Below are 25,636 nucleotides of genomic sequence, written 5' to 3'. Positions count from 1 at the left end.
GATAATGTGCGGTTTCCATGGAGACCGCGGTTACCTGCCACTTCATTTGATGACATTTGAAGACTACAAAAGATCATTTCACCTGTTAATGAGTTTCCTAAGTCATGCACCTCATCACCAAAGGTGAACAAATATTAATTTGAAAAGCGACCTCAGAGCAATGTCACATTCAGATCCCGATCATCACTCTGGATCAGTAATATTTTCCTGCTCTTAAGTACATTCGCTATATCAGTTGTTTCATACAGCGAACCACTTTGCTTTAAGGCACAGCCTTCTCTTTTTGCTGTCTAATTTTACTTGAATTTTATTTACCAACACTGGAGTGCGGCCAGTAAAAATGTTCCAGAAGGCACCAAACACAGTCTAGTTCAGATACTGGGAGCCCAGCAAACAGCTGTTGGTAACAGCTGCCCCTGCTGGAGCATCTGTCAGTGCAGCCACTTTGACATTAAACCAAAACAACCATAACAAAAGATGTACGTTCTGTTTATGCCTACTTCCAGTTTTAGTTACAGTTTTGGATATAATCCACACCAAATTAGACAAAAGCACAGTTTGGGCTTCTGAGGACCAGCTGAACATCAGTGTACCCATCTCCTGATGGCACGCCTACCACAAAGCTCACATCATCTTCAGCTGGTTTGCTGGAAATGAAGATGAGTTGAGCTCCACCATCACTAGATGTCAGCCTAACAGAGCACCTTTGGGTCATGGATGTGCAGACGACAACTCTGCATGAATCGTGTGATGGTGTCATGTCAACATGGCCAAAAAAAAATAAGAGGTGAAGAATTAGAAAGTGATTCTGTCATAACTGGATCAGTGATGAAAACGCAGTGTTTCTTTTTTGCCCTGCTCACACTGAAATATTCATTGTGGTAATGACAGAATGCCATCTTTAGCAAATATGTTCTTTCCTGACGGATCGTCGATGCCGAAGCCTGATTTAGAGCTGCAAGAACTGTTTTTATTTGGTAAACCCCTGCTGATCTCGAAAGGCATGTGGAAGCCCACAGCAAACACCAGTCACGCTTCCAAGAATGCGTTTCCAAGAAGCTGCTTTTGGCTGTGAGATTAATATTTATTTACCGTGGTTTTGGAAAGACGAGTCGTGTGCCATCTGGTTGATTCTCAGAAAATTCACAAGCCCTCTCGGAAAAATCCCACAAGGACTCATCGGATAGGCAGAAAGATGCTGCTAACGGATGCACAGCTAAGCCAGTAGGAGGTGTCTGATATTTCCTGGATCGCTGTCAGTTCCTGTATAATACCAGCGAACAGAGACTGAGGCACTACACCAGCTACGATTTCTACTGGAGAGGATCCCCTGTCTTTGTGCCAGCAGTACTTTGCAGCACAGAACAGAAGTTTCACTCGTCTGCAGCTTCAGAATAGCAGTTAAGTCGAGTTGTTGCGCCACACTGATGCTGATTAAAGAGCCGAAACACATAAAATACTTGGAAATTACTAGAAGAAATATATATTTGTTATTAAACACAGAATTTAAGTGAAAAATGTGCAAATATGGAAAAAATGTTGACAATGGCTGTAAAGAAAAATTGTGATGTGAAGTTTTGTTCCTACAGACTGCACATTGTTGGATATCTTGACATGAAATCTGGCAAACGAGAATTTTATCGGGACGAAAATGAATGAAATGCATTGCAATAACTGTGCATTCAGTTGGACTATTCACATCAGCAAAGCAGCAAAAACAGGCATCAGAGTCTGAACTTGCTGATGGTCCTGAAATAGCCTGTGCTCGATACATCTGCACCAGGAAAATGTAAACTCAACAATGTTTCCATCCATGTTGGAAATGCTTTCAGAGAGAGGTGATGAACTCTGATGAAGAGACCAGGGCTGATGTGCTGAATGTGCGGCCTGTCGGTCACCAGAAGGATACTTTTTGTGGAAGTCACTGACATTTCCTTCTCTTCACTGTGTTTAAATAACATCCTCGTGGACTTTTAGATTACCGGTCTACTTACGGGGTATTTTGTTTTTGAATCACAGCTCATCGCAAATCTGTTAAATGCCAATTTGTTGTTGGGTGGTTTGACGAAACAATCGTGAATCTGGTGTCTGGGCTTTGCAAGGCTGCTTTGGATGTTAGCGTTATTTTACTCAATTCAATTCTATCCAATTCAATAATTTATTGTCCCGCAAGGGGAAATTTAGTTTAGCAGCAAGGGCAACAATAAGAGTAAACAAAGCAATAATAAAAAGTGACGAGACAGTTAGTTACTATTAAGGAGACGGGTGCAGTAGCGATAAAAGAAACCTGGAGTTGTTTGGTCTTCCTCACAGGTACCATAAAACGACGACCAGAGAGCAACAAGTCGAACTCGCTGTGAAGTGGATGCTTAAAACAATTAACAATAGATTGAGCCTCACAGCACCTGTTTGTTATAAATGTCCAAAAGTCCGTCTTGCCAACGTCCTGAGATTTTGCTGGCAGTTTTTCCCAAAACTCCCAGTCGATCCTTGTTCTTCTGAGTCATGTTACCAAACCAAGCAGCGATACAGAAAGAAATACAAGATTCAATAAAACTACAAACCATACTAAAGTTGAAGTTGACTTCATGAACTCTTTTCTTGGGCCCTCCTGTAACTGAACCACAGCTCATTGCTTCACAGAGAGGAAAACCCACTCTGACTTTAACTCTGCCTCCTGTCATGTGCTGCAACTCGAAGCAGCTTTTAGACGTCTTAAACCCCCTCAGAACAAGCTACGCTAACATCCATGTACTAGTTTCCCCATCGAGACCAGCATCCTGCACTGAGTGATGCTTTTATAGGCCGCGATGTCATTAAAACAAGTACTAACAAGATGTGAGACTAAAACGACGTGTTAACACAAAATCCGTGGATTCGCTGTAAATATAAATTTGCATTGTTATTCCCCTCCAGCCGTCAGAGTCGGCCGTTATATGTAAACACAAATAAGCTGTGAAAAGTTCAGCAGAAGTGCTCTGCGACTAAAGTTATTGTTGTTATTATTCAACACCGATACTTCCCCCAAGGCTGCTTCCACGGCCGAGCGTATGAGTGTTTATGGTTCATGACACAATTATGATTAAGATGTTAGCCTCTCACTGCCAGTAGCTGGTAAGGAGTGAGCAAATAAAAAGTGGGGTGGGGGGAGAAGAGAGCGAGCGAGCGAGCAGGGAAAAAAGACACACAATTTAGCATCAGTGTCTCACTCCTGGGACACCGGCGAGGAGCACAGTGCTGACCTGTCACTGCGCTGGGTCTCATCTAAGAGGACTCTCGACTGCTTCCTCTCACACCAACCTAAAGCCTTTCTTTCTCCTCCTTTGCCTCATTTTCTTCCTCACAACAGATAATTCATTCATTCTCCAACAGAGATCTGAAGAGTTTATGCAATGCAGGTGACAACTCGATTAGTAACTAGTAATGTGACGAGTGGATTCAGTTCATTACGGCACGTTAATGTGACGACAGTGTCGCCTTGCTGGGGATCTGTTTGCTCCCGTTAACTCTGATTATATCACAATTCCTTGAATCCTAAACAATTTCTGTGTGATCTGAAAAACCAGAGGTGGGCCGATTGATTTATTTAAGTTTATTCATTATGAGCTCCTAAACGTGAACAGCCGAGCTTCAGTTCCTACGTTAAAGAAACACTGGTGGGTGCGAGTGCTACCCCTCAGCCTCTCCTTAGATGTGAGCTATAAATTTGAAAATCCATGAGATTTTCAGAAAACATGACCTCTGACCTTCATCACGAGGTTGAGGTCACTGAGATGCACCATGGTATCAATTTGAAATACTTACGATTCTTGAGTTATCGTGTTTAAGACTTGACCTCTGAGACTTAAATTCACTGTTGATTTTTAATAGATGCGTTTGTGGTATCAATTTGATCATTCACGAGATATTGTGTTCCCAAAGTCGGTCGCCCACGCCACCCACCCTTCCCCGTGGAGTACTGACGATACCCCGTAGGCCTTTTATGCCGAGGGAGAAAACAGTCTTATAACCACGAAAATAATCAGCTTCTTTGAAAGTGTAGTCCTCCAAAAAAAAACAACAAGTCCATCTCCACGTTGAAGGGTTGCCATGTTTCACTGGTGAAGGGTGCATGCAACAGTGATCATGCAGCAATATGTGGCGTGCAGAGCAGCCATATGTTGCTGTAAAACGCAGCATGCAAATGCTGTGAGTTTGATGTCTGTGCTTTGTTTGACGCCACTTGGATTAATTCTCTTAGAGAGATTAGTTAAAGGATAACATTTCTAAATGCTGCACAAAAGCAGCACAATAAATTCAAAGAGTTTGACTTGCAGTGGGAGGGTCTACCAAATCTGAGAGATCTCAGTAAAAGCTGCAATTTTGATTTTATCTAAACAGGAAAAACTCAGCACCCGTGGAGCATGAAAGTTTACACTATGTGCAACGAGTGTGCAAGCGATTAGGGGTAACATTAGCAGCCTAGAGAAATACGATTTAATAATAAAAATAATATTCCCTACAGTGGTAGAAAGGAAAGAAACAGCCTCCTTCACTACCAACAGAGACACACAGGGGTTAAATGCAGGGATTTAGGGCCTCATGTTATTTTTGGTGATGGTAAAAGCAGGAAAAGTCGATCCCAGGAGCCTCTTTATGCTGCCAAGGAAATGCTTCTTCATCTTTACCTCCCAGTCTGCTGCCTCTCTGTCTAAATACTGCCATCATGTCAGCTCTTCCTGTTTCTTCCCCTCATTTACCCCCCCACCGCCCTACTCTCTCCCCACCCCTCCCTGTTTCTCTTACCCATCACTGCCTGTCTGAGCACACTTTGGAGGGTGTTCAGCTCTGTCTGGTTGAAGTCCAAAACATCTAAATCACCACAGGGGGTGCCGATCCAGACTCGGAGCTTGGCAGCGTCACTCCCACTTCTTTCCGATTCTCTTTTCCCTCCGCTAATACTTGCGTGTCTCTTGCCGAAAGCCACATCTTCAGGTTTTATTTTGCTCTGCTTTAATGTGATGACGTCCTCTCTGCTCCTGTCCGCGTTAAATCCAGTCTGTGATTAAACGTTTTAACAGATAATAAATTCATGCTAGCAGAGAACCTGTTAGCTTTGGTGACATTAAAGATTAAGTTACTGTAATTATACTTGTGAAGTATGGCCTCAGGGCTCACGGGCCTATCTGTTCATAAAGGTAGATCTATGATGAGGTTCTGCTCGTATGGCTCGTATGTCTGAGGGCACGTTTTCAGCTAAAATTAGCAAACACTGATGTTTCTGTGCTTGTGGCATGCAGACAATAGCACCTGCATGTGTTAGATGTTCTGCTGCATACTTTTTACACACGTCTGAGCACAGGAGCCTGTATATGCACAAAATAAGAGGTACAGAGGATCACATTCGAATGTGTTACAACTTAAGTGTTGGCCTGTAGTCACTCAGATGCTTCCTAAAAGGGAGATGTTGCTAAAGATATAAGAATTTTCTCTGGTGTCACTCGTATTATTAATTCTACTGTTCATGTGCACGGAGGATGAAAATGATGACGCAGTGAAGTGAACAATACCTTTATTTATATTGCATGAAAAGACAAGAGCACGCAATAATGTCAAAATTAGTTTAGGACAGAAACACGATATCGGCTCTTTGCTAACATCTGCACAGACGGCATGCTAACAAAAAGCTAGCTAGTTGTACCATTTCCCATTTGGGGAAATGGTACAACTAGCTAGCTTCAGTGCTTCCTGTTTCTCATGAAAACATTTTAAAGGAAGCGAAGAGCAGACAAATGGACACATTTCATATTGAATGTCAAGGAAAACAAGATGTTTATTAAACCATGTGCCACAAAGCTCACTGGTAAAAACATAAAAAAAACAACTTATTTTATTCTGTCTCAACTTTAGATTAGGTATAGTTAAAGTTCAAGAATTGCTATGCCTTAACTAAATGTTTTAGTCAAAAGACAGTGATTAAATCTAAATCAAAATTTGCAGTCAAAATAAAAAACAAAACAAAACAATGCTAATGCTAGCTGTATGCTAGCTTTTACCTCAACTAAGTCACTGAACCATGTTTTTGGATTCATCTGATGAAGTTTCGGTTTTGGTGGGTGAACTTCTAGTGTTTTATCTGTCTCTACACTGCACCCGTACAGTTTATGCAGTTCTTCCATCCATGCTTGATAGCAGTTAGCTGATGGAACTACTGCGACATCACTCGTTGGGCGCAGAGTAGTAGTAGTTAATGTCAAAATATATGGCAACTTCTTTTCTTTCTAAACTACATTCATGTTGGAGTATTTGGGGAAAAAAAGTAAGAATTATTTCACAGTTTGTCTTTTAATTTTCTCTGTTTATTAAAAGTAAATACAGCAAAAGCCGAACAAATGAAATTAAAATGAAACAGACATTTTTTTTAATGTCTGTTTTGATTTCTGTCTATGAGATGAAGCAGAATGGAAACTTTCTCGACATCTCTCCTTGTTAGGAATAAAGAAATATAATTCTCAGATATTTTACTATGAAAATGGAGCTTCAATATTCCACAGACAGAGAAAGTGCACTTATGAAAGCATACCAAAGAGCATAAAACTATTACTGCTGGAGTCAGGGACATTTATTTAAACAGGTCTTCATTTGCATGAAAATTCCCATCAAAAAACCTGGATATGTTTTCTAGAGAGAGCGCCAGCAGACATAATCTGGTTTTTATTTTTTATTCTTTAAAAAGAGAGATACTGTATAATCTCAAATGTAACCTTGATACATGAGTTCATTCACCATGGTAACAGGGCCACAGGAACTATCAGGCTAGATAAAGTCCGTGATTGGTGCTGTGTTGGTAGTGCATAGGTGGTATGTAGAGCTTTGGAGAACTGTGTGTAGATGCTCTTAGTGCTAATGTCACCAGGTTCAGAGTCTGGTTATGTAAAATAACCAGGGGATACTCCTGTTACCGTTCGTGTTGTTGGTGGTCCTTTACCTTCCCCCGTGACATTAAAGAGCAACGATTGTTGGAAACAATGAAAACTGCCGACTTCAACATTCATTCTAAACCTTTAGCATCATCTTTGAGCTACGCTGGCTTTTTGGAGGACTGCACACAAATGCATTTCCACATGTTCACCTGGCTGCTTAGCTATAGTGATGGGATTTCCGGCTCTTTTTAGAGAACCGGCTCTTTCGGCTCGGCTCACTAAAAAGAGCCGGCTTTTTCGGCTCCCAACCGGCTCTTCGGGTTGTTTTGTTGCTTTAATTAATTTATTATTAACAACATTATAAAATTATGCATGAAAGGAATTACTAATGTAAAAAATAAGTGATTCTATTTATATATGTTTATATATAAATATATACGGTGGCCCCTAGAGTCAAAGCACGTACAAACTCCAAAAAGCACGTACAAAGTCCAAAACACATTTCCTGTGTTAACTGAACTTCCAAAACAGAGCTACTAGATCACTTAAATTACACAATTGAAAGCATATGTGTATTGTTTGTGTATTTATACACAAGAACTCATATATATATATATATTCAAATAATTTAAAAAAATGTTCATTTACCTGTTACTACCGCACACCAAATCCGGTTGTTGGTACTTCCTGGCTTGTGTAGCCACTAGGTAGCAAAAGCTCAACACCATCCTGGAGCACTTATGTTGTGTTTTGTACGTGTTTTGGAGTTTGTACGTGCTTCAAGGTTTGTACGTGCTTCGGAGTTTGTACGTGCTAGGGAGTTTTTATGTGTTTTGGAGTTCGTACATGTTTTGGAGTTTGTACGTGCTTTGTTTGTAGGGGCCACCGTAAATATACTTTTATTTATTCACTCCACATAAAATGTAATAAATAAATCATATAATACAAAAAACAACTATTCACATTTCAACTTTTAACTATTTAAATTTTCAGCTTTTTCCTTTTAAACTAATTTAAAGTGAAACAACACAAAACACTTACAAACCAGAACGAGTGAAAAACAAAGAGTGAAAACAGATATAAGATCCCTTGAAAAATTATATAATGAAACTTGTATGTTTTGGATACTTACTAAAACAATATATGAAAGTGGCCACTTTCATGAGTAAATCATATAAGCCTTATAAGATTCACTATATGAAGTAGGCCAAATCTGAAGCAAGTCTTCTATAAGTTTTTACTATTTCTTTTCCATATGGGTAGTTGTGGATGATTACTATACCTTTCTAATGTGACGTTGTTATCCCTGGCTCTCTTTCTCTCTCTCTCCCTCCCGCTCTGTTCCTGTGCTACTGCAAGCAGTGTTGCCAACTCCTCAGTAAGGAAAATCGCTATTGGCTGTCCTAAAAGTCGCTAGAAGTCGCTAAATGACGTCATCGCCTAATTTGCATAATTGGTCATGCTAAATGGTAAATGGCCTGTATTTGTATAGCGCTTTACTAGTCCCTAAGGACCCCAAAGCGCTTTACATATCCAGTCATCCACCCATTCACGCACACATTCACACACTGGTGATGGCAGCTACATTGTAGCCACAGCCACCCTGGGGCGCACTGACAGAGGCGATGCTAATCTAATTGTAACCTATGTTGTTGGAGAGAGAAATAACATCGTGGAAGAGACATAAAGTGAGTAAAAAACGTCCTAAATGCATTTAGAGTTTATTTAGAACTACAAATTAAATTTCTTTTAGCAATTATTGTTTTTTTTAATGTCACAATTCCAACCCTGCTCCTTTACCCGGGCTTGGACTGGCAAAAGTGACCCGAAATAGGCACTCTGGTGGAGTTACTCTGTGTGTGTGTTTATAAGTAGTTTTAAACCTTGTGATCTACAAAACAGCATAAGAGTAAAAAAGTAAAAGAAGAACTGACTGCGTTACAGCACCCGCTGCTTGTTGAGTGTGCTTGCTAGCACAGATTTTGGTATTCACATTTTTCTTTAAAAAAATAATAGTGTGTTGAGATACCGTGCATAACCGATACGATTCTTCCTCCTGGCGTAGAGGAGAACAGTTTTGCCAAATTATCCTAATCATGTGCTCAACAATGCTGTCAACAGGCCTGCTAAAGCCACTTAAATAACAAAGAGGTGAAGAATAAACCTTCTTTATAGTTGTATCCAATTATAAAAGAAAAGGAAGTTACTCAGCTGTTTAAGTATTCATTATGCCCTGCAGTCATGCCTGGCTCTGGGCCTGGCTTCACGCCTATATGGCAGAATAAACTAGTAAAATTGGTTGCTTTCTTCTTCTTTTTATATTTATTGTTTAATCGATAAAAAGCAGCTGTGTCTGATTGTGGGCAGGTCACACCTTTCATTACACTATTTACTGTTATTTGTAAGTATTGTTTCATCTGTAATGGGCCAGTGAGACGGTGCAGTGTGGTGCAGCACTGAGTGCATGGCCTTAGTGTTAATGAGGGGCAACAAAGTGGGACAAAAGGCTGAACTGCTGGAGCACTTAAGAATACGGGTCAAAAAACCCTTTATTTACCAAGTGCAATAACTGCACAACCATTTAACCTACTGACACTGAACAGAAACATAAAAGGTGCTTCTGGTTCGTTTATCTCGCCAACATAATACATCTTCTGCCTTTGCCTTCAAACAAACCTGACTAATCTAATTACACAAATCAAAAAACAATCATGAAGCTGTAGTGGAAAGGGTGTGCAGAGCCCGCACATTCAGAGAGACAACTGCAAATTAGCCTGAACACACACGTCCATGTGTGATGTCAGAGCTCCGTGAAGTGAAAACGTGTGGCCAGTGTAGCAAAAACAGCAGCAAAGTTCACGTTGGTGTAAACTGGACTGAGTAAATAGATCACGACTTTCTCTCAGGAGACACGGGGTCTTCTTCAAAGTAAAACAACAAGCGATGTTGATTTTATTAAAAATTTGTGTAGAAAGGGTTTAGGATTAAAATTATTCCATAGCTTGTGATATCACGATAACATGATTGGTCAGCTAATGGTCCAAGAGACCATTGGTCCAACAATACCAACAGACTGTGACGCACAGACCCTTAAACCCATAAAGAGAAGCCGCCTTTCTTCATTTCCATGCTCATAGATGACATACCGTGTTAGAGCGTGAGTGAGACGGGGCTGTCGCTCCCAGCCTGTCAGTTTCGAACATGCAGGATTGTTTTTGTGAATCAGAAACATCATCTGTTCCCTTTTAGTTCCCAAACCTAATGTGTGAAACACTAGAGTCGCCACCACACCTCCAGCCTTCTAACACAGACATTCCAGGTGTCCAGAAGGAGACGGAGCCGAGTCTGACTACCAAAAATACCCACTTTCTTTCACTTACTCTGTATTTAAACATTAGTTGTTATTCGTCCCCGGCTTGCTCCCTGCACCCCCAACCCATGGTAGCCAGGTTCCTGCAGTGATAGTTGGATGATGCAGTATTAAATTACCTAAATAGTGTCGATAGCAAACATTGTTAGTTTATTTTGTTTGTGAATACATATTTTATTGGAATGCCTCATATCTAAATACTTCCTGAACGAAAGCCTGTTTAGATGGGAGGCAGCTTTCATCAGAGTTTCATCACATTTCTTCCGCTCTTTGCGCCCACTGACTTTCACTGCATCACTGCTGATCTCTGATGGTCTTGTTGAGTTTTACAAAAGGAGCTGAAAAACTGAGGCTGTGGTGCTCCAACTAAAGAAAACGCTTGAGCTTCGTCTGTCTGGAGGTTAAAGCGGACCTTTTCCAGTCATTTCCAGGTTTTTTGTTTGTTTTTCTACCAGAGCAGCTTTGCATGATTCACAGTTCAAAATAATCCTTATTTGAATCATACTGGGAATTGATCCTACTCTGCTCAGGATGTCTTCACTCTGTGAAACCACACAGAGCCAAAAATAAAAGCAGAAATTCTACAATACTCATCTCATAATTGAGCTGTGTTCAATATGAGCATCTGTCATTGCAACAGTAACATTAACACAACAGAAAACAGGGAAAAGCACAATAGGTTCCCTTAAATGACCAACAGTCTGGGAAGTGTTTGCTTTGCATTCAGCTGATTACGATTTATTTCCACTTGCTTGTTTACTCACACATTGAAATGGCCAATAAACTCCCTCTGGCTGTCAGCCATTCCATGTATTCAAACATTTTGAGGCATGCAAGCCCCAATAATAGCCAATCCACTGGCAGCAGCCATCGGGTCCTGGTACCGATCCACATGTTGTCTATAAAAGTCCTAATGTGGAGCTGCCCGACTATTTGGCAGCAGGAATGACCAATAACATTTAGTAAAACCTCATTTCTCTCTCTAATCAGGGACAGACTTTGTTTTTCCACAATTGGGTTTTCTTCAGGGTCTCTGAATGAATAGTTGGCTGAACAAGTGGCACCACTGGAAAGCAGCCGTGAAGGGAAAAAGACTCAAAGGCCAATGATTTTGATTTGCCTCCAATTTGCCACTTATTTTCTTCCTCCCTAGCTCTTCGGCTCCACTTTCTTAACGTGCACACACACACACACCTCCGCTCTGATGAGATTGGCCATTATTTTTGCTTGAACCCAGCCCCATATTCGTTTCTCAGTCAGCCACTAGCCTAAGAGGTTATTGGAAAGCTATCAGAACTCTTTGTGCATGGATGGAAATTGTGTAGAAAGCACAGAGGAGAGAGCCGTTATATTTCATCACTGCAGTGCATTTATTTGATTTGTGATATACTTTGTGAGGCGAGTAGATCCACAGCGTAATACTGTAGATGTAAAGGAATAAGAACCCACTAACGCAATGTGCACTTTCCTGAAACTTTGAAAACCATTAGCAATTTGTTATTGCGTTTGAATTTTTGAATAATGTTGCCATCTGTCTGTCGAGCCGCCGTGTTCTGAGATATAAACAGAAAGGTTCCCCTCGGCGTCGGTACTTGACAGCCAATAACTGGATACCAAGAAGTAACAGCCTGTTTTTAAGGAGTGGAAACGTCTGCATTTAGAGGTTGGAAGGGTGGTGGTGGTGGAGGTTTGTCTGCCAGGGGACCAGCCAGGAGTCCAGTTTCTGTAATAAATTGTTTGTTTAGTTTTTTGACATTTCTTTGATTGACTCAACTTTTGCAGTTACTTCATTAGTGTGAGGAAAAGATGATGGTGGAAAGAAACCACAGGATGAGGTTCAGGGTTACATCTCATAATTAGACCTAAGTGTGATCTGAAGAGAGTCCTGTATCAGTGCTGCTGTAAGCCCAAATCATCGTGGCACAGACACCAAATAAAAAGAAAAGAAACACCATTCACTTCAGCAAAATGGTGCTATTGGATGCCCCGTAAACGGTATTGAGCTGCTCAGGCTGATGCATTCTCTCACTTTACTACTTCTAAAAAACATGCTTCCAGTTTTAGGCAAAGATACGGAGACTAAGAAATTTATCTTTGCATACAATAAGTTGAAGAATAGTTCATTATTTCCTAGTGTCATGCTCTAGTCTCTTGGTTTCTGCCTCTGTGCTTCCTTGTGTAACGTTTTGTTTTCATGTCTGTACCTCTCATTGTTTCAGTGTCAAGCCCGCGTCTCTGTGCTTGTCTCGTGTTTCCTGTTTTACTTTGACAGTCTCGTGTGCCGTGTTACTGTTTTCAGTTTGCTTCGCCCGGTCTCGTTGTGTGTGATTACTCCCAGCTGTGCTCTCCTCCTGTATCTCATTCCCTCGTTATCTCTGTGTATTTAAGCCCTCTGTCTTCCTCTGTTTGTTGTCGGATCAGCTGTGTATCTCCTGCTGTATTTTGCCATATTCCAGGGTCCATGATCCTTATCGCTGGTTTTCATGTGCCGTCCTCCACGTCTCAGGTCTTTGGTTTTTTTATACTTATTTTTGTAGTTGCTCCCAGTTTAGGTTTTGTTTAGTTCTTTGTCGCTTTCTGCTTTTGTTTGTATTCGTTTCCTGCTGTCATTAAAATACACTATCACTTTAAGGTCATCATCAGTGTCTATGTTGGTCGATACTCTCTTCACTCCTCGACAAATAGTTTATAATATGGTATGGGACAGTATGGTATTATGTAGTAGAACATGTTATGATATAAATTAACTTAATATCCTATTTAAGTCACTCTTTAATCATTGGTGTGGAATAAAAGTATATAATGTAATCAAGAAATATTTACAGCAATTGTGTCTAGTGTGTTTAGTGAATATTTCAGTGGAAATATTCACTAAAGGGAAATTATTTCCGGTTAAGCTGGTGCGGTCGACCGTGCACGTTCGATGACACGTGAGGAAAAGTAGGAGTAGCCCTTTCTCACTGCAGGCTGTAAACATTCTTCTCTGTCTTATATAAGAGGTGTGTAGTACATTATTAAAAAGATGAATGCACATTTTAGAGTTGAGTAAAATAGCACAAAGACACTGGTCCACAGAGGTGTGGAAAACAAATTCAGTAATTATCCTTCAGCGCATACAGGTGGGAGGTGGAGTCTCAGTGGGGGGCATTGTTTCTGTAGTTGTTCCTGCTTGCTGCAGACGTTGCTTCACCCTTCACCACCCTGACTGGAAACACATTCAGTACAGAAGCGTTCAGATCGTGGAAGGTTTTTTCTGAAATGTGACACATTTACACATGAATGGATGGGAACACACACACACTTCTCCATCTGACTTGATGCTGGTGTCACTGGGAGACTTGCTTTCCTGCCAAGCTGCCGAGGCTGTCGTCTCCACAACACCTGGAGAAGCTTGGCAACTCCTGAAGCATTCTGTGTGCGTTTGTGGGGGTTTTTCTTCAAGGACTTTTTCAGTTCAGTTTGTTTTGTTTCTGCAAAGCAGATTTTGTGGGAGTTGCACAAAACCACATCAAATCAAGATATTAGCTTTATTTCTGAATGAAATTGAAAGTTGAGTGGCGTGGCCCGAGGATTTGGGGGAATTAGAAAGTGTTTTTATTCACTTCAACTCGGCTTCATCTCAAAGTTTATTCACTACTTGTTTCCAAATTTCTTTCTGAAGACTTTAACTCTGCGCAAACTTCTTTAATTTTCTCAGCTTAACAAATGTTTGTGTGTTTTCATAATCGGGATTCTTTTTGTAAACAAATGTCATTTGAACTGGATTCTGTTGAAACGGGTGATTGGACAGGACAGCGGTTTGTCTGCCATGACTCGCAGCCATATTTGGAAGGGCTTCTTGCAGATGGAAGCAGAAAAGCAAGTGTTGTGCAGGATGAGGGGCATCATTAATTCCCTCTCCCAGGCTCTGCGAGGATATTGCCAGAGAGCTGATCAAACATCCTTGGCCACTTTTGGCTCATGCAGCTGTTGGTCGTTGTGTTCGTGCCCGTGTTTTATGTTTTGAACCAAAGATTCGGGCACTGGTGGTAAACTGCGAGGTCAGCCTCAGATAATCAAGGGTGAACCTGTGATTTTGTCTATACAGATAACTTGTAATTACCACACTGCAGTAATGTAATTAAAAAATAAATAAAATGGATTCTTATCTTTGGTCACCGATGTCCAGGATTCAGATGAAGGAATGAGCAGAGCAACTGAAAATTCCCTCTCTCCTTCTCTATGGGGACGCAGAAGAGCAGCAGCCGGTGGCCTGAAGCTCATTTCTGCTGCTTGTATCTGCAGCCTGATTTTTTTATTTATTTATTTTTTTGGTCAGTATTCACGACTTGAGGCTATAGATGAGCGTGAAAACCTAAATAACTGACATTCGCCTTTAGGCTAATCTCTTCCCTCCGTGATGTGCCTTCTCACTGTGGTGGAGGGCTTTGAGTGATTTTCAGAGTGGACTATGTACAGGAAGAGCTATAGAGGTCCCTCGGCCCGTACATCACACACGGCCTTGGGGTTTTGATCCCAGCTGCCAAAAGACCTCAGGGTTGGTGTCGTGTTTGTGTAACGGCCCCTGATATTTCACGCAGAAATGGGCAGAGTTCCTTTGACATTTTCTGTGGCTTTTCAAGTCCAGTTCATCCAGTGGAAGCATTTGTATCCTCAGTTCTTCAGAAACTCAAATGTCTCTGGTGCTTATTGATAATAATAATTGATAATTGAAATAAGCAGACAAGATGATCACAGCTTCACGGGTGAGATTAAGGAAGGTGGCCAATTCAGAGCCAGAAAAACAAGGAGAAAATTTGCCACGAGGATAATAACCTTCAGCTTTTTTGCACTTAAAACTAGTAAGATTCACAGTTACACACACCCCTACATGAATGTGTGTGTGTGTCCACTTTAAATGCTATTTTAGAACCATCTCCGTTTGGATAGCTTTGCGCCTCGCTTGGCTTTTGTTTATTCTCACACTGCTTATTTCAAGCTTATCTATCAGCCTGGACGTTGCTAAGCTGCACCTCTTCAGCTCTCTGCATCTTCCCCTCACACAGAAATGAAAATCGGACCATACACAATGAGATTTCCCCATTTTTGCTGACTGGTGTTTTGGAGTCTCCTCTCTAGCCTTCAGCACTCTCTCACCGGGGCCCTGTCTTGTGCCATTTGTTTCAGTTAGCGGGTAATGTGTGTGGTTGTCAAAAACAATTGGCTTGGGTGGTGTGAGGCACGCACTCCAAAGCGCAACCGACAGTAAATTGTATTTTTCCACAGAGTTATTAGGCCATTATTATGGCGCTAGAAGTGAACAATGCCTCCTCATCATCAAAGGCAGACAATTAGAATCATCATTAATCGCTGCTATCGGCACATCAATGGGGCAAGGGGTTATAATGGAGTTATAGACCACTTATGGGGTAATCAATCAATGGGATTGCTAACTAAACTCTCTTTCATTGTGCCAAGGACTGAGTGGCCAGTCAGTGACTCAAATGAGAGCTATTGGATAGGAGTATGTGAGAGGAATGTTTACGGCATGTTATTTGTAGTAATGTTCAGTTGTGTCCAATCTCTTATCTTAAAGTCATTTTCCTCTGTGGCTCCGCAGAGCTGCATCCAAGCAATCATAGTCAGCTCCATCCTGCAGCCCCAAGGGGCTACAATAATGGCTGAATACATAAAGGCCAGATTAGAGTAAATTGATGCTGTTATTGCTGTTCCACACCAGCACCAGTGGAACATTTAGCAGCTAAACAGGCAGACAGTTTTCTCAGGAGACGGTGAAGACCCAATAAGAGCTCAAAGACAAACGATGATTGGACCGTGATGAATAGAAATGTTGCTCTTTTGCCTAATGAATGCTGAAATATTTACCATTACTGTTTGAAAGATGTTGCGTCAGTGCGACCAAAACATGTTTTTGATGCCAGTGGTGCTGAAAAGGCCACCCGCGCTAATCCAACACTTCATTGGTTACTTCTTGCTGAGACTGACTTTGAAAACTTCCATAAAGCTTGGTGGCATTCGGTGAGGTACATTTGGGTACAGTGAACTCATGTTCAAGAAACCAGTTTGAGATGATGTTTGATTTGTGACGTGACGTATTAACCTGCTGCAAACATCCTTTATCTGATTTTGGTGAGCTTGTATGAACTGCACCCTCCGTTTCAGCTAACAGGGATGGTGTTCTGCTGCTGTAGCTCGTCTGCTTCAAGGCTTAAAATGTTGTTTCTGCAAAGATGCTCTTCTGCTCACCTTCATCGTGGTTATTTGAGTTACTGAAGTCAAAATCCCAGATTAAACCTGAAGTTATCCAGCCAAGTCCTGCTTTATACTTTAGGCCTCTGGAAGAATCCTGTGTGAAGCCAAATGTCAGAAATGACTATTTTTTTGCAGTTTGTGAAGCACATTTACCCACTGACTAAATACACGGTGCTTATTTTAGGAGTGGGTCCTAAAACTGAGAGGGGAGTGGATTGCCCGTTTTGTACTTGTGATGTTTTATGTAGTTGGTTTTGTGCTGTTTGGTTTTATTTACCTTTCACAGATCTGTGACTACTGCAGCTTTAATGTAGCTTTAACTACGCAGATGCCCTGTAATCTCTTCAGATGAAACGGCAGCCCACAGGGGACAAAAACACAGCATCATGACACTTATTTGCCTTATAAAAGCTATCCAAATAAACAATGTTGTCAGTGCGAACCGGGCTTTCATCAAACCCCAGAGAAACAGTCTTGTTAGCAGTACGCAACCCTAAGGTCAGCGTGCTGCCCTCGGCTATAATCCTTTCTTATTCTCTGTCTCCTCTCAGATGACCCAAGAACAGTGCACTCATAGGAACAATGTCCAGAGTTCAGAGAAACCACAAGTGTACAAAGTGGGAATATACGGCTGGAGGAAACGCTGCCTTTACTTCTTCGTCCTGCTGCTGATGATCCTGATCCTGATCAACTTGGCACTAACTATCTGGATCCTCAAAGTCATGAACTTCACCATAGTAAGTTGCACCTTTTCAGCATTTGCGTGCTGCTGGCGTTTCCTCACATGACCTTAAAATGCTCGTTTTACAGTCATCACACCGCTTAGATTTCCTCCTTACATGTGAGTGAAACGTCTACATCACATCTACGTCTTAACTTCCGCCATAACTGGGTCTCCATCTTAACCCTACACCACCACCTTCTACATGACCCGACGTGAACCTCCTGAGAAATAAAAGTACACGTCGGGTCAGCGCGTACCACAGCGACCTGAATGGCGTGGAAGGTTGCGGTGTAGCGATAAAAGGAGTTTTGTAAGTTATGATGTAAAGCTCAAATCAACCTTTATGTTACATGAAATATGAAGCTAATGATGGCCCATTCAGAATCATTAGATACTTAGCCTTTGAGGTTCATCTCTGTAACCGCGCGACATTTAAACCTCTGCTTCGCTCCGGTGCTGTGCTTTTATTTATTATTTATTCGTAACACATCAGGGCTCGCTTGTTCATAAGCTCCAGATGTGATAGCTTTTTAAATTTTCATGCAGTTGATTGCACTCTTTGTTGGTGAAATGCTCGGCAGATCGACTGCCTCTGCAGGTGGTTTGAGTGATGAGAGAAACGTCAGGCGTCTCGGACTTGTTTTGAAATTACAGCTAATTTCAGAAACTGTCTTTATACGACTTCTCTGTATAACTCCATTTTCAGCTGCGGTCCTTTTTTCTTCTGCTCCTCCTTTGCAACTTGTCTCCATCTTGTAAAACAACAAAAACAATCACAAAACAATTTGTTCTCACCACACAGACTGCGTTTTGTCTAACTGAACCTGATCTAAAGGATAAAACCTGAACTGTAAAGCTGTCGCCCTCCTCCTCCTCCTCCTCCTCCTCCCGGAGCTCCTCCATGCTACCACTACATCAAACAAAACAAACGCTTGGAGCTCCGCTTTTTCACATATGAATAACTTTACCGGAGAATCACACAGCAGACTAATTTGCATCAAGATTGCTCTATTTTCTGTGCTAAGCAGGCACTGCCGGATTGTTTTCATACAGCACTTTCCACAGATCCCATTTGCTAAGCAGTATTTTTATATATTTAACGTAGATGAGCTTTCACTCTGTTGCAGACATTTAGTGTCATTGTCTGCTCATATCCAAGTGGAAGTCTTTAACAACAGATCTGAACTGCTAATGTTATCTGAACCACAGGCCTGTTAGTATCCCAGCCTCCTTCATGGCAAAAAAACAGTTCATTTAGATTCAATTCAGTTTTGCTTACATAGTAAAAAATCACCCAACAGTCTCCTCAATGCATTTTATATTGTGAGGTAAAGACCCTAACAAGCACCAGGTGACAGTGGGAAGGAAAACTCCCTTTTAACAGGAAGAAGCCTCCTGCACGACCAAGGAGGGGCGGGGCCATGTGCCACGTGCAGTTAGGGGTGAGCGGAGGACGACAGGACAAGGACACACTGTGCAAGAGAGACAGAGATTATTAATAACTATTGCAGAGTGGTGTATAAACAGTGCATCATGGGAAGCCCACAGCAGCCCGGACCTACTGCAGCGTGAAAACGGGAGGATTCAGGGTTACCTGATCCTGCCTTAACGATATACTTTATTAAAAAGGAAAGTTTTAAACGTAGTGAGGGTGTCTGTCTCCTGAATCCAAACTGGCACCAGTGTAACCAGCAGTCATGCTCCCATGCACAGCAGATCCTGTCTAACCTCTTTTATCGATTAACGCTTCAGATCTATTTTTGGCTTCATGATGCAAATTGTTAACATCGCTGGATGTCGGTCATTGCCGGTCCGCTTCACTGATGGGGGATTTCCCTCGTGTGTTAATGAGCATAATGTAAGCTTAGAGAAATTAAAACAGCTGACTGTTCTAATCAAAGGCCGAGCTGAGATCTGGCCCGTGTTTGATGCAGGGTTTTCTTTTTGTGTCATTCTTCGCACAGTTCAAATCGCACCGGGAGCATTTCAGCAGTGGGCCGTTTAGTCAGCATGGGGTCTTTCATTCTGGAGCTTGACCGGATTCTCTTTGCGTTTCTCTGTCTGACTTCCTGCCCTCCAGCTCTGCAAAGCTTGAAGTGGCTTCTGTGGAAAACAGACCGGACGCTGCTTTAAGTGGCACAGAGCAGAGAGCGGTTCTGGGACGCTTGTGAAATGCGCTTCAGAGCGTTTGGTGGAATAAGGGGCGAATATCAGCTCCAGCTTCAGAGCTGTGAGGCGATGCAGTCGTGCCTGATGTGTGTTGCTGGGGTTAACTCACAGACAGTAATGATTCAGTACTCAGTAGCCTCTCAGTTTGATGCACCACTTAACTTGAGAGAGCACAGAAAGAGCAAGTAATTATTTTATGCTGATGAATTAATGTGGGAGTACTCCCTGCCTGGGCTGTATGAGGCATCTTTCACTACTCGGTGATATTTTCTAATCCTTAACTACTTTGTGCTGCTCGTCGGCAGGTCCTGACTTAATCAGGGACCACTCATGATAAAGCGGTCAGTGTACTCATTATCACATAATTCATGATATTCATGAATCATTTCTGATTTATCAATATAGATCAGTTTGTTCTCGTCATTATCTACAATCCTGAAATCCACTAAGAATCACTGGAAATACGCCGCTCATTAATTACAGAGTAATGTATCGGCTCCTGAATCTTTTCGTTTAATGCGTGATTGAATACTCATGTTTACACTGGTTTGTTTGTTTCAGTGCTAACAAACCCTGGAAATCCTCACTCACTAGTTTTTGTACCAAAAACACGAAACATAAAGAGCTTACATGATCGCCATGATCACTAAGACCTACAGCCGTCATCGTGATCGACCAAAACAACACGAATGTGCTGCGTTTGTGCACTTTTATCTGCAACTGACACTCGGAGAGCACGTCTCAACCGAATGGTGTCGCAGCTGAAGGTGAACATGTTTGCAGATGATGCAGTGGTTGTTGCTTTGCTCACAGAAGATGAAACACGACGTTGTGCACACGCAAGTGAGTTTTTTAGTTGTCAAATACGGCAACAATTCCACTGCTCCCTGCCTATCATTCATTCGTACTCTGTGTTATTGCCTGGTGTCGTGCGCTGCCCATCGATAGAACAAGTACAATAAGAATGTTCACATGTCCGCTAAGACTGCACGTCAACAACAAGACGGTCAACACAGCTTTGATCTGAGTGGCGGAGAAAGGCTTTTATTGTCTTGAAGAACATTGCAGTTAACTGTATGGAGTGTCTTTCATCGTGATGTGTTTTCTGTTTTGTATTTATCGGAGAGTTTCCACAGACAGAGGAGAGACGGATAATAACTCACTTATGTAATCATAAATCTCTTACGCTGAAGAAGAGCTTCTTTGCTCACAGCTGTCAGCCTGATAAACTCTGGACACTAACAGCCACACACAAAGATGAGATGAAACGGGTAAGATTTCATTTATTTATTTTTATAGGTTATCATGCAATTATTTTACATTTCACCAGACTGGGCTGTGTGAGGTTCACCAGCTCTGCTGCCTTTCTGCAGTCGATCCTAGAATCTAAATTTGATACCGAAAAGGAAAATACTGGAGACCATTTTCAAAACATGACATACAATAAAACCAGTAAGTTAAAAAGGGCAAAAACACTAAAAAGACAATGTTTTTGGCCATTTTTCAGCAGGTATATCATGGTTCTGATGACTTCTGGTGGTGCTTTACTTTCACTGCTGCTCAGACAGAGTTGGTGAGGTAGGCTGCCACTGCTTCTGTCCAGGTGATTCTTGACTTTCATCAGCTTCAATCTTGGACTTGAAGAGATTGAAATTTGCCGTCTCACCTGTTTTATCATCAGCAAATACAACAAATCAAATTTCGAATTTTTGTTTTTATAGCAAAGACTTTACAAAAGGCTTTTATATTAACAAAAAACAGCATCATCAAAGCAACAAACTAAAAGGTTCTGTTGAAGATGTGTAATCTAATATCTACTGTATGTGCTCGTGCGCATCTTTAATCCCACTTAACTATTTGGCAGTTCATGTTTTTTATACATCACAAATTGTGTGCGTAATAAATGTTAAACTGATCCTTACACAGCCCAGCTCATCCAAATCAACCGCGTTGCTCTCTCTAAGACTCCGAGATGAGCTTTAAGTGCCTCAGACTGTTCCTCTTTCCCTTCTCTCCCGTTTATTTCTCCTTGCTGTTGTCGTCTGTCTCCCTGCTTAGTAATCCACTGTCCCTGTGACGAGTCAGATGCAACAGAGTACAAGACACATTTTCAGTACACTGCACATAGAAACACGTGCGCGCACAACACATGGCCGCTGCTGTGAATAAAACATGAAGTCTGCTTCACAGCGGGGCTTTAATATGAGATCTACATAAATCAGAAAGCAGTTTCTCTGAAGCTGAGCCGTATGTTCTGACAGAGCTGCACAGGGAATGTTAGAATGTTTTTAATGCGTCACCCTGCTGAGTATAGAATAAGGAAATCATTTGAAATGTGGTAGATGGTTTTCAAAAGGGAAGGACTTAAAGTCGCAGCAAACCAAGGAAAGATGTAACGGAGCCGGAAGGCTGATTTTATTTCCACAGTATCGTTTTTTAAAGGAAGGAAACCTTCCTCCAAACGGACAGAGTAGTGGAGCCGCCAAGGGAAAGCACACGATTAAAGAACTGTATAATTAAAATATAATTTATTATATTTAAATAGTTAAAAGTGTAAGATAAATTAAAACAACCTTGGCCAAGGGGTAACACAATAAAAAGCAATAAAACACAACATTAACAGTCCAGTGGCATCCGCCACGATATAAAAGTCCAAACGGTGCAGAAACCAACAGGATTGTCGCCGTCCTGTCGGCCTCTTCATTCTGATGCCAACTAGAAAAAGGAGAGAGGGCCAGCGGCAGTCACCATTCTTAAATTCCACTGGAGGTTCGTCTTAGACGGGATGAATCGGGACTTACCCCAGATGGGCAGAGCTCCTAACTCCGCCCACCACTGTGTTGTGCTTCACACGCGTAGCCATAGACTCGCCGTCCCCGGGGACATAAGGCGCCATCCCGCTGCCTCTCTATCCCCTGCCGTGGGCCTCTCTCGGCGAGGAGCTACCTCCCGTCAACACCAGCACAGACCTCTCCGCTCAGCTCCGATCACTCCCTCCAGTGCGCGGTCGTCCGCGATCTCTGGTCTCGTTCTCCTTTGCCGCACGCCTTGGCCAGCTGCCTATAGCCGGGCCTCTGTGCCGCTCTGCGCGGCCGTCGCCCACACCGGTTACCATGCCATGTCTCTCCTCCTCTCAAGCCTTCTCTCAAGCTTTTTCTCCAGCTTCCTCTCAAGCCTTCTCTCAAGCTTTTTCTCCCCCTTTGCTCTATGGTCTGCCAGGCCCTCTTATTGGCCTCTCTGGGATCTCTCGCAGGTGTGATCAGTTTACTATCAGGTAGGGGCGGAGTCTTTACAGGACAGGTGTTCAATTTAAATAAGATAAAAACATGCAATAAAGCTCATACAAACAAACCCAATATACAATATTAAAATATTAAAACAGATAAAACATTGCAAAACATGCACAATAAAACTCTAAATAACTTGTCCCGTTTCACCCCGTGACAAAGACACGTCTGCTTCCACCTCCAGCTCCAATCAGCAAGTCCCTCTGACAGAGGTGGACCCCACAACAAATTAAACATTAATTATTATTTTTATTAGAACTATATTCCACCTAACGTCCTATGTGCCAATGTAGGTTCTCCTGGTCGAAAGAAGAATTGGTTTGGTGGCTTTCACCACCTACGGTCATCCAGGAAGTTAGTCCCTGTTTTTCTTTTTAGCATTTCTGTAGCAGGTGAGCTTTTTCCGGGCCCCACGTCCTACCCTCCTCTTTTTTTTAATCTGGGTTTGGGACTGGCAGTGGCGGAAAAGATGGCGCTGGGTAGGGCGCGCTCTATGCAAACCACCAACCAACATCACCAGTCAGGCAGAGGAAAGCAAAAGAGAGAAACACCTGGTGACGGACCTCGAGGCAGAAGCACAAAAGATGGGCTACACCTGGATGCAACTAGAAAAAATGGTCCAGGACAAATCTCTGGAGATCTGCCTTTGGTGGCCACACCCTCGGACGGGCAGTATTAGTAGTAGTACTATATTGAACCACCTAACATGCTTTTCAGGTGCAGCTTGCAGCCCTGTCTCAGTATTTATTTGGTCCAGGACACAAAAGCTAAGCGGCTAACAAAAGCTAGCCAGTGCTCACAGTTCAGCCCTGTTCTTACTTTCTTTTACTCTCGTCCAGTGAAGTCCAGAAAACAATTCATACAAAAATATAAAGACTTATGTGAAAAGGCTCTTGCATATATGGCAGAGCTGCTGACACCTTATTTACTATTTATTTATTCATTATTATGATTATTATTGAAATTAAATATCCAAAAGCCAGATGAAGGAGAGGAGTATGGCTGGATGGGGAGAAGGAGGTTTGTATTTTGCAAATTCAATGCAGAATGCATAATTTATTTTAAGAAAGTTAACCTAGTTTTTCACTATAAAGAGTGTGATCAGAATAAAAAAATATCCAACACTGGTTTATGTTTTACAACCTTTTCACAGTAAAGAAAGAGGCTGGTCTAGAAACTTTTAGTAATATCTTTAAAATAAAAAACAGCACAAACCAAAGTTTTCACAGCACAAATGTTTGACATCAATTGTGTTTGATTTGAAGACAGTGGGGGTCCACGAGACTCAAACACTTGTTTATCTTTACAATAAAAAACTGAAGTATTTTCAACTTTAACAGACTGCAAGTTTGGAAACTTCACCAAATAACTACCTACTTTAACTGCTAAACCAAAGTGTTATATTACATGTTTTAACAAAAAAACGTTATTTAATTAAACACTAAACTGCACTGGGTTCTTTCTCCCGTATACGATGATCAGAGTTCTTCAAAGGTCAGCATTTACACAAATCTGAATTCAAACCTGATCTCTCCTCATCAAAGGTAATTAAAGACGTCGTAGGGACGCCACGTCCAGCACAGCGTCTGCTGTTTAATCCAGAGTCAAATTATCACTTTTAATTCTTACATTTTTTTTTATCAAATCAATGAATGTATTCAAATTAGCTGTGCTGAGCAGGAACAGGAGGTTTAGTGTAAATGTTTCACTTCTGCGTAACTCCGTCACTTCCAGACTGCAATAATAGAAACGTGTGAATAATGAATATGGACAAGCAGTGGACATGAGGGAGACGGATGCTTGTGTGCGCAGGAGGCTCTGAGGTTACTTAGTAATGCACAGCGAGCGCCCCTTAATCAAAGTTTAACCTTTGTCGTACTGTGTCGGTATGCATGCCAAAATTTGGCACTAAATGTTTGTACACATGAGCTTTTTTTTTTTTTTACTATTAATGTGAATTTTATATTGCCACTTAGTGACCTGCATAAATGTCTCATAGCAAAACATCAAATCCTCCTACATTTAGCCTTAATGCCTTTCACTCTTACAAAAAATGGCTGTAGATAGTTTTCTCTTGTTGTTTCTTGTTGTTGTTGCCTGGATGGTCTTTAAACAACCTCCTTCCAACAGCACCCTGCATGTATGATTGTTAAGAGTTAAGAGTTATAGGCCTGGCGTCAGTGGCGACCAGTCGTTTGCTACACTGCAGGTGGACATTTCTTACTTTTAAGGTGGAATTGCCAGAGATCTCTTTAAATTTAAGCCACTTTTTGTAGTTTTGTCTCTGTGCACCAGCACGGTAACTTTTAAATCAAATCATACTCGACATGTAATCCGAGTGCAGAGTTTCAGCATGACCACAATTACTGCAACAGTGTCCGGTGAAATTGTTGCTTCTAAGACGAGGACCTGATCTGTGACCACATTCTATCAACTCCAGTCTCGACAGCAACTCATGATGGGGATAAGATGGCAGTTAGACCGAGTCCGTTTGCTATCAGACTGAAATGGTTTCAAGGTGATAATTACAAGTAATCTGTTTGTAATAACACCGTGAAAATCACAAAATGGTTGTTGCCGTCTACAGTCAAGGCTTTACCTCACAGACCAGAAATGGGAAAAACCACAAAATATAACAACTGCAAAATAGAATAAGGGCAGCCTTGCTTTGATATAGAAATAGAACTTAAATAGAATCATTTGGCAACCAGTTGAGTCAGATGAGTTGCAGAATGACTCAAATCGATTGTTAGACGTTGTTTATAGATTAGATTAGACGACGAGTGCTTGCAAACCACTGAGTGAGTGAACTTTGTCCAAGCCAGACTGTGATCACTTCCCACCAGGTGACCTGTGCAGAGGTCGGCCACAGGTTGGGAATGTTGCATGTGCAACCTTCAGACAACAAATTGAGCACTGCAACTGCCTGCAA

The 25,636-nt window shown here is 41.7% G+C and overlaps 1 protein-coding gene and 1 long non-coding RNA gene across 5 annotated transcripts in view; one reads left to right on the top strand and one right to left on the bottom strand.

Annotated features, from left to right (window-relative positions):
- Window positions 1–25,636, top strand: part of sgcd (sarcoglycan, delta (dystrophin-associated glycoprotein)) — a 425,600-nt gene that overhangs the window by 252,689 nt on the left and 147,275 nt on the right. For all 4 annotated transcript variants that reach the window (XM_086308254.1, XM_086308253.1, XM_086308252.1 and 1 more), the window contains one exon: window positions 17,076–17,261. In XM_086308254.1, the coding sequence (XP_086164380.1) occupies window positions 17,076–17,261 (186 nt within the window). The remainder of the gene's footprint in view (window positions 1–17,075; window positions 17,262–25,636) is intronic.
- LOC147320343 (uncharacterized) lies at window positions 20,721–22,545 on the bottom strand. The gene is made up of 3 exons (XR_015131248.1): window positions 22,219–22,545; window positions 21,340–21,488; window positions 20,721–21,083 (listed from the first exon to the last, which is right to left on the bottom strand). It is a non-coding gene; the product is annotated as an uncharacterized LOC147320343 (long non-coding RNA).

The sequence above is a fragment of the Aulonocara sp. 'chitande type north' Nkhata Bay genome, linkage group LG10, assembly GCF_057382095.1.
Source record: "Aulonocara sp. 'chitande type north' Nkhata Bay isolate Kocher_YH1m ecotype deep benthic linkage group LG10, A_spYH_male_GT1.1, whole genome shotgun sequence".
Taxonomy (NCBI): Eukaryota; Metazoa; Chordata; class Actinopteri; order Cichliformes; family Cichlidae; genus Aulonocara; species Aulonocara sp. 'chitande type north' Nkhata Bay.
This window is presented reverse-complemented; position numbering and strand designations above follow the sequence as displayed.